General features: G+C 35.5%; 1 protein-coding gene across 1 annotated transcript in view; it reads left to right on the top strand.

Annotated features, from left to right (window-relative positions):
- Positions 1-295: 295 nt before the first annotated feature.
- Positions 296-13,999, top strand: part of ADAM18 (ADAM metallopeptidase domain 18) — a 171,485-nt gene continuing 157,781 nt past the window's right edge. Inside the window, exons 1-2 of the mRNA XM_049865504.1 lie at positions 296-394; positions 1,602-1,716. Coding sequence (XP_049721461.1) covers positions 296-394; positions 1,602-1,716 — 214 coding nt within the window. The remainder of the gene's footprint in view (positions 395-1,601; positions 1,717-13,999) is intronic.

Below are 13,999 nucleotides of genomic sequence, written 5' to 3'. Positions count from 1 at the left end.
AGGTTTTTACCCTGGTGTCCCAGTAGTTCTCTTTTGCCCATACAGCTATGCATTCCTCAGTTTACCTACATGGTCTCAGGCTATGCCTGTTGCTCCTCTGCTCTGAGCAGCCTCCAAGATGGATGAAACAGAGATATTCACTTTGCTTTAATCCTTAAGGTTTAAACTTATTTGACGCAGGTAAACACCATACTTTGCTAATCAGGTGCACTGGTGTTCACTCCAGAACCGGGGACTAAGATCCCAACTGGAGATATGGCTGTTGTTTCAAGCTGGCTGCCTAACCAGGGTGGGGATGGTGCTCAAGTCAGTATCAAAGTCAGTGTCAAGTCAGCCTTACAAGCATTTACCCAGTGGCCATGATGTCCTAGCTGTTCCCCAGAGTTACCGCAAGGTAGTGCTGTCATTTTCTGCTTGTTTTTGACATTTTCTGTGGGAAGGTGGGCATACTTCTTACTCTGTCATCTTGGTTCTTTTCTATTACATATTTGCATCATTTAAATTTTTGCATTATTCTATTGTTCCCAGGAAATGTTATGTCAGTTTTACTTCCACATATCATACATAAAATGTTCATTTCCTTATGTTCTGGCCAGAGTAGTTTATCAGTCTGTTTAATCTCTTTTAACATGCTATATCCATTTTTAAATTGTATTTATTTGATAATTTATGATAAGAGTTTTTATGTATGTATGGTAATATTTGCCACTTGCATACCTTATTTTGCTAATTGTACATCCATTGTGAAAATATATACTGGGTAATACAAATTTTGTAACTTTTTCTAAGCATGCATTTGGCTTTAATTTTGTTGCTAGTGTCTTTTCCTACAGTGGTATTTCATATTTTGTATAGAAGTTAAGAAAAAAGAGTGACGTGTCTGGGTGCCGTGCCTTAAAATTTCCTGCCAAGTAGCTTATATGTCTTTCTAGTATTTACATGTTCTTTCTGTTCCTTTCCTTTCCTGTTTAATTGTAGCTATTTAATTCATCTGGAAATTTTTATATACACAATCCTTTTTCTGGATTCCCTATTTGGCAACAGATCCTTCTTTCTAATTATCTACAGCATCTCATTAACAGATATTCTCTAATTTTCCATATAAATTTTGGTATCTGATAAAGCAAGCTTCTTCTTTTTAGGGTTTTCTTTGTTTTCATAAAGGTTCACTTTTATTACAGATAATATTACCTAGCATAATTCAAAATAAATTTCCTAATCCCACTATTTTATCATTTCCAGCTTTATAAAGCTTTATAATTTCTATGACATTCTTGCATAAGTATTTCATTTATCTCAAGAATGTTACCCGCTTTTATTTAAAAACGGTAGAAACAAATAAGAGGAAACAGGAACCTCTATGATATTTGAAAGGATATTGCAGTGAATTTTTTATTACTTCGTATTTTAAAAATTATTTTTTAAAATAGCATAATAATTACTTATACTGAATTATTTTTAAAATAGCCTAATAATTACTTCTATTAAATTACATTCATTTTTATACTGTACTAAACTGTACAGTGACTAACAATTAGAATATATTTAGTTTTGATGTTGTATATTAAATGGTTTTACTTTCTGCTTTGTTTTGGTTTTAGGTTTGTAATACCAACCATCATTGTCAGTGTGAAGTTGGATACGCACCTCCTAATTGTGTGCCAGCACCATCATCACAAGGCGGAAGTATAGATGATGGATTTTGGCAATGGGGAGGTTAGTCTCCAGGTCAACGTGTTCCAATAGAGAATTCTGCACTTACAGAAATGCTATTTATCAACGATGTCTTATGGTAGCCACAAGCCTCTGACATATGGATAGTGCAACTGAGGAATTGAATTTCCAGTTTAGTTTTGTGGTTCTTGTTAGGTGCCGTCGAGTCGGTTCCGACTCTAGTGACCCGATAGGACAGAATAGAACTGCCCCATAGGGTTTCCAAGAGCACTTGGTTTATTCGAACTGGTGAGCTTTTCTTGGTTAGCAGCCCAGCCCTTTAATTAATATCACTTTCAATTTTCCCATGTGGCCAGCAGCTATGTATTAGACAGTGTAATTCTAGATCATATTTTCAATGAAAAAACTGCGTACACCTTTATTTCTAAGTTAGGAATGAATATTCAAAAAGACCTCTCCTCCTTAGTTTTTACTATGGTTCACATAACATTTCTATTTATACAGCAGAGTTTTCTACATCACTGTAGTTAAATTACAGAAATGGAAACAGAATTTTAATCTATAATACATGTATTAAAAATTTTACATATTGCCATGTACTAGTTCATAACTGAGGTACATCTTTAAAGCAAACCGTGCTAATAAAATAAAATAAAACCAAACCCAGTGCGGTGGAGTCGATTCTGACTCATAACGACCCTATGGGACAGAGTAGAACCACCCCATAAAATTTCCAAGGAGCGCCTGGTGGATTCGAATTGCCGACCCTTTGGTTTGCAGCCGTAGCACTTAACCACTACACCACCAGGGTTTCCTTAAAAGAAAATAAAATCTTCCATATCCACAGCATGTGAATAGTAGATGGCACTAACCATTCCTTAATGGATCTGGTGAAAATTCATGAAGAAATATACATATTTGTTTTTATTAAAACTTGTTTTTGGTTAGAACTGTATACCTGAATTAATGCATAGAGGTATGAATCCATAAATAAAATGTGCCTAAGTAGCAATTATATGCCTTATTAAGTACCTATGTAAAACTAAGGGAGTCACTCTGGCAGCTTGGAGCAAAGGTGTTAAGAATCAAAAGTTAAGAGGAAAATACATTTCAGGGAAGTTGCTGGAATGTGTTACCTTGCTCTTGCAGTTCAGATATCTGGGTGTTTTAGTAGTGGATGATACCAGCGAAAGTTTCATTTAATTAAAGTGTGGAAACAGTAGTTGAATTATATGTTCTGGGAATTGGATGAGGCAAGGATGATAAAACTAATATTACTGACATAAATTTAGTTCATTACATACAACTGTGTGGAATCTAATTGCATAAACATGCTAAGAAGTGAAAACTGGGTAGTGGACAGGAATGTTGAACTTGGAAAAGTATGCTCATTGTAGGCTACTGTTTATATTTAGAACTTACATACTCTTTTGTTTCCCCATGCATCCTTCAACTTACAAACGATACAAAGCTAATTTGGGTGCCTCAGCTTTAGTGCAGATATCTCTACATTGTCATTGAAATATATTTAGTTTGAATATCTGCCTATAAGTGCTTATAAATTAAAATGCCTCAAGTCAAAGAAGAGACTGTGCCCCTCTGTCCCTTTCTCTCCCACTCACCCCTGATAACCACAAATAAACTTTGGTCTCTATGCACTTGCCTATCCTAGATGTATCATATAAGTGGGATTGTCCATTATTTGACCTTTTGTGACGGACTGATTTCACTCAGAATAGTGCTTTCAAAGATCGTCATCCTTGGAAACATTATGCTGAGTGAAATCAGTCCGTCAAAAAAGATCAAATGTTATAGCATGTATCGGGACTTTATTTGTCTTTATGGCTGAGTAATATCCTACTGTATGTATGTGCCGCATTTTGTTTATTCATTCATCTGTTGTTGGACATTCAGGCTGTTCCCACCTTTTGGCTATTGTGAACAGTGCTGCTGTGAACATTGGTGTACAAGTATCTCTTTGCATTCCTGCTTTCAGTTATTTTGGGAATATACCTAGGAGCAGAATTGCTGGATCATACAGTAATTCTATGTTTAACATTTTTAGGAACCACCAAAATGCTTTCCACAGTGCCTATACTGTTTTATAGTCACACCAGCAATGGATAAGGAGTTCTATTTCTCCATATCCTTGCCCATAACTGTCATTTTTCATTTTTTAATCATAGCTTTTCTAGTGGGAGTGAAGGGATATCTCATGGTGATTTTGATTTGTGTTTCTCTAATGACTAATGAATGTTGAGCAAATTCTCTTGTGCTTGCTGGCCACTTGTATTTCTTTATGGTGAAATGGCCATTTAAGTCCATTTTCCATTTTTTAATAGGGCTGTATATCTTTTTGTGGTTGAGTTGTAGGAGTTTTTCATATACCCTGGATATTAAACCCTTCTTCAGTATATGATATCTGAAATTTTTTGCCACTCTGTAGCTGATATTTGACAAAGGGCCAAAGTCAGTTAAATGTGGAAAAGACAGTCTTTTTAACAAATGGTGCTGCCATAACTGCATATCCGTCTTCAAAAAAATGAAACAAGACCTGTACCTCACACCATGCACAAAAACAAACTCAAAAATGGATCACAGACCTAAATATAAAATCTAAAGCAATAAAGATCATGGAAGGAAAAAATAGGGACAACACTAGGGAGCCCTAATACATGGTATAAACAGTATATAAAATGTTACTAACACTGTACAAACACCAGAAGAGGAACTAAATAAATACCTGGGAGCTCTTAAAAATCAAACACCTATGCTCATCCAAAGACTTCACCAAAAGACCAAAAAGATTACCTACAGACTGGGAAAAAGTTTTTAGCTATGACATTTCCAACCAGCGTCTATCTCTGAAATCTACATGATACTGCAAAAACTCAACTACAAAAAGACAAATAACCCAATTAAAAAATCGGCAAAGGATATGGACAGGCACTTCACTAAAGAAGACATTCAGATAGCTAACAGATACATGAGGAAATGCTCACGATCATTAGCTATGAGAGAAATGCACATCAAAACTGCAATGAGATTCCGTCTCGCTCCAACAAGGCTGGCATTAATCCAAAGAACACGAAATAGTAAATGGTGGAGAGGTTATGGAGAGACTGGAACACTTATACACTGCTGGTGGGAATGTAAAATGGTACAACCACTTTGGAAATCGATTTGGCGCTTCCTTGAAGAGCTAGAAATAAAACTACCATAAGATCCAGCAATCTTCCAAGGAAACTCCCTTTCAAATCATTGGCTACTCACGGCAGATCCCATCATGGTGGTGACCACATTGTATCAGATTTCATCATAGAAGTGATCACATCATCATATGTCTGCCAAACTACATCATAACTGCCAAACCACCCAGAATCATGGCCCAGTCAAGTTGGCACACAACCTTCATGATCACAAAGTCTTTCATTTTCTTGTTTAATTTTATTCCTTTTTTTCTTTGATATGCTATTGTAAATGGAATGATTTCCTTTTTAGATTGCTCACTGCTGACGTATAAAAATCTGAGTGATTTTGGGGGCTGACCTTGTATCCATATTTTGATTTAAGGTTTATTTTGTCTGACATTAAGATCTCCACACACCTCTCTTTCAGTTACTATTTGCACAGAATATTTTTTACATCCTTTCAGTTTCAACCTATTTGTGTTTTTGACTCTAAGATGTGACTCTTATAGACAGAATGTGGTAGGATCTTTTTTTTTTTTGTTACCACCCTGCTCTTTGATCAGAGCATTTAGTCCATTTACATTCACTGTAATTACTGATAAAGAGTTAAGTTACTTAGGTCAGCTGTTTTGTTACCACATATGCAGATTTCTATAACCACCATCACAATCAAGATACATAATTGTATCATCACCTCAAGGCTCCCTAATTTTACCCCTTTATACCTACACTGGTCCCCCCTTCCCCACATCCCTAATCCCTGACAATCATTAAACTGCTGTCTATATTGATAATTATGTTAATTTAAGAATTGTATAACCAATGGAATCATACAGTGTTTATCTTTTTGAGATTGTTTTTTTTCTGTTGGCATAATTTCCACGAGGTGCATCCAAGTTGCTGCGTGTATCAATAGTTCATTCCTTTGTATTGATGTACCATAATTTAACAATTCACACATTGAAGGAAATTTGGATGGTTCCAAAATTTTAGCTATTATGAATAAATCTGCAGTGAACATTGTTGTATAGAAGACTGTGGTGAAAATAAGTTTTAAATTCTCTGGTGCAAATACTCAAGAGTGAAACTGCTCAGTTATATGGTAAACCATTTATAGTTTCAAAGGTAACTGCCAAATTGTTCTCTCAAGTGACGCTACCATTTTATATTACAATCATTAATATACAAGTGTTTTTTTTTTTGGCATTCTCACTAATATATGATGACACTACTGTTGCTGTTTTTTAATCTTTTCTATTAGGTGTATATGAATATCTCATTGTGGTTTTAATTTATATTTTTCTAATCAGTAATGATGTTGAATACTGTCACAGATTGAATTGTGTTCCCACAAAATATCTGTCAACTTGGCTGGGCCATGATTACCAATATGTATGATTGTCCACTGTTTTGTCATCTGATGTGATTTTCCTATGTGTTGTAAATCTTATGTCTATGACGTTAATGAGATGGGATTAGTGGCAGTTATGTTAATGCAGCAGGACTCAATCTACAAGATTGGATTGTGTCTTGAGCCAATCTCTTTTGGGGTATAAAAGAGAGAAGTGAGCAGAGAGACATGGGAACCTCATGCCATCAAGAAAGCAACACTGGGAGCAGAGCATGTCCTTTGGACCTGGGGCTCCTGTGCCAAGAAGACCCTAGACCAAGGGAAGATTTACGGCAAGGACCTTCCTCCAGAGCCGACCGTACCTGGGAACTGGCACCGTGAATTTGGACTTCTAGCCTACTAGACTGTGTGTGTCTAAGTCATCGAGTGCTGCTCTAATAGAGATATCAAAAGTGGGTGGTTTTAACAAAGAGAAATTTATTCTCTGACAGCCTGGTAGGCTACAAGTCCAAATTCAGGGCATCAGCTTCAGGAGTAAGCTTTCTGTGTCGGCTCTGGGGAAAGGTACTTCTCATCAATCTTTGCCTGGTCGAAGAGCTTCTCAGCATAGGGACCCCGGGTCCAAAGGATGCACTACTCTCCTGGCTTTTGTTTCTTGGTGGTATGAGATCCCCACTCCCTGCTTGCTTCCCTTTCCCTTTATCTCTTGTAAGATAAAAGGTGGTGCAGGCCAGGCTCCAGGGAAACTCCCTTTACATTGGACCAGGAAGAGTCCCTTGTAAGGGGGTTACAATCCCACCCTATCCCCTTCAACATAAACTTAAAATTACACACTGGAGGACAAGACATAATACTGGAAATCATGGCCTAACCAAGTTGACATATATTTTGGTGGACACAATTCAATTCATGACAGTGGGAGAATAAACTTTGTTAGTTGAATCCATCCACTTGCGGTATTTCTGTTATAGCAGCCATAGATAACTGAGACAAATACCTTTGATGTGTTTATTTGGCAGCTACATATTCTCGTCAGTCAAGAACCTGTTCATATATTTTGTTTATTTTTAATAGATATGATTGGACTCTTTGTGCTTTTTAATTTGAGTTTTAAAAGAGTTTCTTTTCTTTTCTTAAATGTGTTATTTGCACATATATTCCCTGGTCTGAAATTTGGTGTTTGAGGACAACATTTATTTTTTATTGTAATGAGGCCTGCTTTTTTTGGCAGGGGAGATTATGCTTTTGGTGTGAACTATAAGATCTCTTTGCCTAGTTCTAGGTACTGAAGATTTTCTCCTATTATATTTTTAAAGGCTTAAATAGTTTATGTTTTACATTTAATCCTATGATCCATTTTTCTAAAAGGTACAATTTAGGTGAAGGCTTTTTAATACATATATATATATATATGTATGTATGTATATATACCTTTTTTTAAACTGAAATCTTTTATTATGTTTTAGGTGAAAGTTTACAGTGAAAATTAGTTTTTCATTCAAAATTTATACACAAATTGTTTTTTGACACAAGGATGCCCTTTATCACCATTCTTATTTAACATTTTGATGAAAGTCCTGGCTAGAGCCACAGAGATTCCACAAGAAAGTACTGGAACTAATAGAAAGATTCACAGAGTAGCAAGATACAAGATATATAAAAATCAGTTGGATTCCTGTACACCAACAAAGAGAGCTTTGAAAAGGAAGTCAGGAAAACAATACCATTTGTAATAGTCCCCCCAAAAGATACAATAAGTAGGAATAAATCTAACCAGGGACATAAAAGACCTATCCAAAGAAAACTACAAAACACTATTGCAAGAAACCAAAAGAGACCTACATAAGTGGAAAAACATACCATGCTCATGCGTAGGAAGACTCAACATTGTGAAAATGTCAATTTTACCCAAAGTGATCTACAGATATAGTGCAATTCCCATTCAAATACCAACAGCATTCTTTACTGAGGTAGAAAAAGTAATCACCAACTTTATGTGGAAAGAAAGGAAGCCCGGATAACAAAGCATTATTGAAGAAGAAGAGCAAAGTAGGAAGCCTCACACTACCTGATCTCAGAACCTGCTATACAGACATAGTAGTCAAAACAACCTGATACTGGTACAATGACAGACACACAGACCAATGGAACAGAATTGAGAACTCAGAAGTAAATCCATCCACCTGTGGTCAGCTGATCTTTGACAAAGGACCAAAGTCCATTAAACGGGGGAAGAGACAGTCTTTTGAAGAAGTGGCACTGGCAGAACTGAATATCCATCTGTAAAACAAAAGAAACAGGATGTATACCTCACACCATACACAAATACTAATTCAAAAAGCATCAAAGACCTATATATAAAACCTAAAACAATAAAGATCAGGAAGAAAAAGATAGAAACAATAATAGGTGCCCTAATAATACATGGCATAAATACAATACAAACCATAACTAACAAGGAAGGCTAATATTTTTGACTCAGAGTGTGCGATTTCTCCAGCACAATTTGTTGAAATCCTTTGTCCATTGAATTACTTTTGTACCTCTGGCAATAATTGATTGCAAATATTTGTATGTTAGTCTATTTCTAGATTTTTATTCTGTTCCATTAATCTATGTCTATTCCTCTACCAGTACCACACGGTTTCAGTTATTATAACTAGAATAAAGCCTTAACGTCAGGAAAAGTGATTCCTACCACTTTATTCTTCTTTTTCAAAATTGTTTTGGGTACTCGAAGGCCTCTTCTTTCCATATACATTTTAGAATAAGCTTATGAATGTTTACAAAAAAATCTTCTTGTGATTGCTTTAAACAATCAACACACAAACGATAAAACAAATTACCTTAAATCCACAAATCAATGTAGGAAGAATTTACATCTTTATTGAATCTTCCAGTCCATGAACACTGTAATCATCTCCACTTATTTAGGTCTTCTTTAACTTCTTTAATAAGGAGTTTGTAATATTTATATCTAAGTAATTAATTTTGTTTAGAGCATTTTAAACAGTATTGAGTTGTTTAAATTTTTTTTCCCACTTGCTCATTGTTAGTATATAGATATGCAATAGATTTTTCTGTGTTGATTATGTATCCCGCAACAGAACTGACATTGTTTTTATATCTAAGTTTTTTTTTTTCTGTACATTACTTGGAAGTTTTTACGTAGACAATCATGTTATCTTCAAATAAGGCATACATCTTCCAATCCAACATGTATGCCTTTCAATTTTCCTTATTGCACTTGCTAGAATTTCTTGTACTATGTCAGATAAGATTTGTGAGAGTAGACGTCCTTGTTTTAATGATCTTAGAGGGAACAAATTAGTTCATCATTTAATATGACGTTAGCTGTAGGGTTTTTGGTAGACATTCTTTATGAGTTTGAAGGAGTACCCTCAATACCAAGCATCTTTTTTTCCTAATGCTGCTGTAATAGCAGCTGTAATGGCTTTAAAGAGCAGAAATGTATTTTCTCACAGTGTAGGAAGCTAGAGTCCAAATACAGGGCACTAGCTCTATGTGAAGGATTTATCTGTCAGCTCTAGGGGATGTCTTTGTCTCTTTCAGCTTCTGTAGTCAGTGTTCTTAGGCTCCTTGTAGTTTTGACGTGGCATCGATCTTCTCCCCTATTTATGTTTGCTTCTGTGAGTAATCTACTCTTTTTATAACTCAGAAGTGATTAGGTTTAGTGCACACCCTACACTTCTATGGCCTTATTAACATAACAAAGAAAATCCTGTGCCCAAATAGGATTGCATTCACAGGTATACGGGATAAGGATTTCAACACATTTTGGGGGACACAATTCAATTCATAACACCTAGTTTCCTAGGGTCACCTATGAGTCAGAATCGACTCGACGGCACTGGGTTTTTTTTTTTAGTTTACGAGAGTAAGCCATGGTGGTATAGTGGTAAAGACTTATGGCTGCCACCCAAAAGGCAATTGGAATGCACCAGGAGCTCTGAGAAATTTAAAATCTATTAATGGTATTATTTTTTCAAGTGATACATTGTTATCAATGGATAGAATTGTGTGATTTTGCTTCTTAACCTATTGATATGAGAGATTACATTGATTATTGAATATTGAAACAATCTTACATAAAAAAAATATATAGGTGTGATAAATCCTTCTTGATCATGATGTATCTTTTTTTTTTTTCTTGCTGGATTTGATTTGCTAATATTTTATTTAGAGTATTCTATATTTTTTTATATTTTAAGTTCAGGTGAATTATCAGTCTTCCTTCCTTCCTTCCTTCCTTCCTTCCTTCCTTCCTTCCTTCCTTCCTTCCTTCCTTCCTTCCTTCCTTCCTTCCTTCCTTCCTTCCTTCCTTCCTTCCTTCCTTCCTTCCTTCCTTCCTTCCTTCCTCCCTTCCTTCCTTCCTTCCTCCCTTCCTCCCTTCCTCCCTTCCTCCCTCCCTCCCTCCCTCCCTCCCTCCCTCCCTCCCTCCGTCCCTCCCTCTCTCCCTCTCTTCCTTCATTCCTTCCTTCCTCCCTTCCTTGGTCCTTTCCTTCCTCCCTCCCTCCCTGCCTCTCTCTCTTCTTTCCGGCCAGTCTCTCTTCTTTCTTCCCTCCCACTCTTCTGCCTTCCTTCCCTCCTTTCCTTCTTTCCTTTCTTGCTCCCTTCAGTTTAATTTCTTTATCTCATTTTGTTATCAGGGTAATAGTAGCCACATTAAATAGGTTGGGAAATAATTTACCCTCTTCTATATTCTGGAAGAGATTGTTTTAAATTGGTGTTATTACTCCTTTAAAAGTCTGGTAAAATTCTCTAGTGAATTCATTTGGACTTGGAGATTCTTTCTCAAGGTTTTTAAATTAGTATTTAATTTCTTAAAAAATATATTGCTATTAAAATTATCTTTTTGATAATAGTTGAAGTGACTTCTACTTTTTGAAAAATTGATATAACTGTTTTTTTTAATGTCTGACAGTTACCTAAGGAGAAGTTTTTTAAGAAATTAAATTATAATTATTGACTTGTTTATTTCTTCGTTTAACTATGTCAGTTTGCATTTTATTCAGTTTTTAATCTTTGTTACTTGATGCATGCATACTTAGGATTAATATGCATTCCTGGTGATTGCTATTTTTTTTATTTCTGCCATGCCTTCTTTCTTTGTCTTGAAGCCTCCTTCCTCTGAAATTAAGCGTCAGTAGACATTTCTAACTTGAAGATCCAATTAACTCTGTATAATTGTGTATATAATAAAAACCTTAATACAGATAATTTATACAAGTAAGAACGAATGAATAAAATAATAAAAAATTAAATGAAGAACACTAAATTTTTAATTCTACATTCTTACTGAGTTGCTATGATATATAACTGATACGCAGTATATATTTTGAATGCAACTTCTTGCTATCATGCATGAATCTGGAACATATATCCTTCTTGTAATTTCCATGTTCAGGTTTCAAATACATCTGTAATAAATTAGAGGCGACCGTTACTTCTGATTCTTCTTTTTCTATTTACATCATCAAAGCAAAACTATGAAGGTGACAATTTTGCTAATGTTATCTCTTTTGTTCCATAATTGAAAATATTTTCATTTTAGATTTATAAATACAAATTAAAATAAACTACCATATTTTTTTATTCATATACCTTCTGTTTCCTCCCAGTCAACTTTGTATACATATTTTCTTTCAATGGTTGCCCATTTGTGAAAGGTACCAAATAAATGTTGATGTGCAAATATCATACAAAGAATGGTATCCTAGATTTATTTCACAATATGGGATGTTCTATATCTATAACAAAAATATTGCATACTGAAACATCCTCCCTGTTATATAACTAACTGGAAGAGAATGCCATATTTCCTTTCTGTCATTATAAATATACTGTTCACTGATTGATTCTTGAGCTGAAGGAAAGTCATCTATGACATCATTATTAGATTTCATTTATATGATGAATTTCACCTTCATCATTAGAATCTAGAGTGCTTCTCTCAGTTTCTTTCCATTCATATTAAGTGTCTTCCTCTGTAAATATTCTCTTTGTCATTATGGGCTATAAAGTAAAATTTCTAAATTAACCATTATGTTCAACAAAAGCTAAAAGAAAAAGACTACACAGACAAGGTCTCCAAGCTTCTTTTGTACCATCTTGAAATATGATGAATTAACTTGGGTCACAAAATAAGAAAACTGAAGTTTGATGTGGTAGTGATCTATTCAGATGATTAAATAATTCTTTTTTTTTTAATATGTATTGTCTTTTTTATCATAGTTTGAAATAAACGATGTGTTTAATAATAAAATAATTCCTAGGATGATAAAAAAGAAAAATGTTTTAAGGTACAGGAAAAATAAGATAATTAATATACATTTATATACCTTTTATTTATAAAAGGATCCAGTGGACTTCTGTGATAATTTTAAGATAGAATATAATTCACCTACTTTTAAAAAGTTGTTGGGAGACTTCTAAGGAAGAATATATATTATAAAATATCAATCCGTACAAATAGTTAAAAGTAGTAAAGTAAAAAAGGAAGGAAAGAAGGGAGGAAGCAGGAAGAAAATAAGGCCAGCAGGCATGAGACAGGCACAGACAGGCAGGCAGGAAGGGAGGCAGGAAGGCAGGAAGGAAGGCAGGAAGGCAGGAAGGCAGGAAGGAAGGAAGGATTCCCAATACCAAATTATGTCCAAATGACCTTAGTGGGTATCTTAGGCTGGGTTCTCTAGAGAAGCAAAACCAATAAAGCGTATAAATGTATATATAGAGGAAGATTTATATCAAGGAAACAGCTCACACGATTGTAGAGGTTGGAACGTCCCAAGTCCATGGATCAGGATAGAGGCCTTTCACAATTCATTGAGCTGCAGAAGCTGGTGAACCCAACAACAGCACATCGGAATGTAGGGTTCCTGCTCTCAGGCTGTGAAGGTCGAGAAATCCCAAGGTCAACAGGCAAGACCACAAGTATTTTCCTGATTCACGTAGCTGCAGTGGCTGGTGAGCCCAAGATCACCAGGTCGGGAAGCAGGACTCTTGCTCAGAGGCTGTGAACATCAACGAATCCCAAGATGGACAGGTAAGCTGCTATCTCAAGTCCCAAGAACCGGAGGTCAGACAAGAGACAGCTGCTGGATCCAGAACAAGCCAACAACCTTGGCAAGGTGAGCAGGAAGGAAGTAGGTAGCGGAAGTTGCAGAGATGAAGGCTGAGGGGATGGGCAGTGAGCCGCCACAGGCCTCACCCCTACCAGTACCACTCAGCAGATTCCATCATGGGGCTGATCACATCTTAAATTTCAACAGGGAAGTGATCACGACATTATACAACTGCCAAAACCCTGAGAATCATGGCCCAGCCAAGTTGACACATAATCTTAACCATCACAATGGGACATTGAAGATTATTTCAGTCATACCAGCTTCCTTGAGCCATGTGGATGGAATCTCTTTTATTGTACTTTTCCTTTAAACTTTCTGTGTATTTACAATTCAAATATGTTTATTTAAAAAAGAATGTAGTTGGGCCTTTTAGAATTTCTTGTACTACAAGTCTCTTAAGTATCAATAAATTCAACTTTGGTTAATTAGACCATTTATTTCACCATTGTTTGTGAAGGATGTTTTCTCTGTGAATGTAGTTTTCCCCCCAGCAATTTAAAACTGCCTTTCTAGTGCTCTGTTCTTCATTGTTTCTAATGAAGAGTGTATTATATTTACCATTGTTTTCCTGTAACTAATGTGTCCCTTTTCTCAAGATAATGTAAATATTTTATCTCTCTTTGTTGTTGTTGTTGTTA

This window comes from Elephas maximus, chromosome 22, assembly GCF_024166365.1.
Source record: "Elephas maximus indicus isolate mEleMax1 chromosome 22, mEleMax1 primary haplotype, whole genome shotgun sequence".
NCBI classification, from domain to species: Eukaryota; Metazoa; Chordata; class Mammalia; order Proboscidea; family Elephantidae; genus Elephas; species Elephas maximus.
This window is presented reverse-complemented; position numbering and strand designations above follow the sequence as displayed.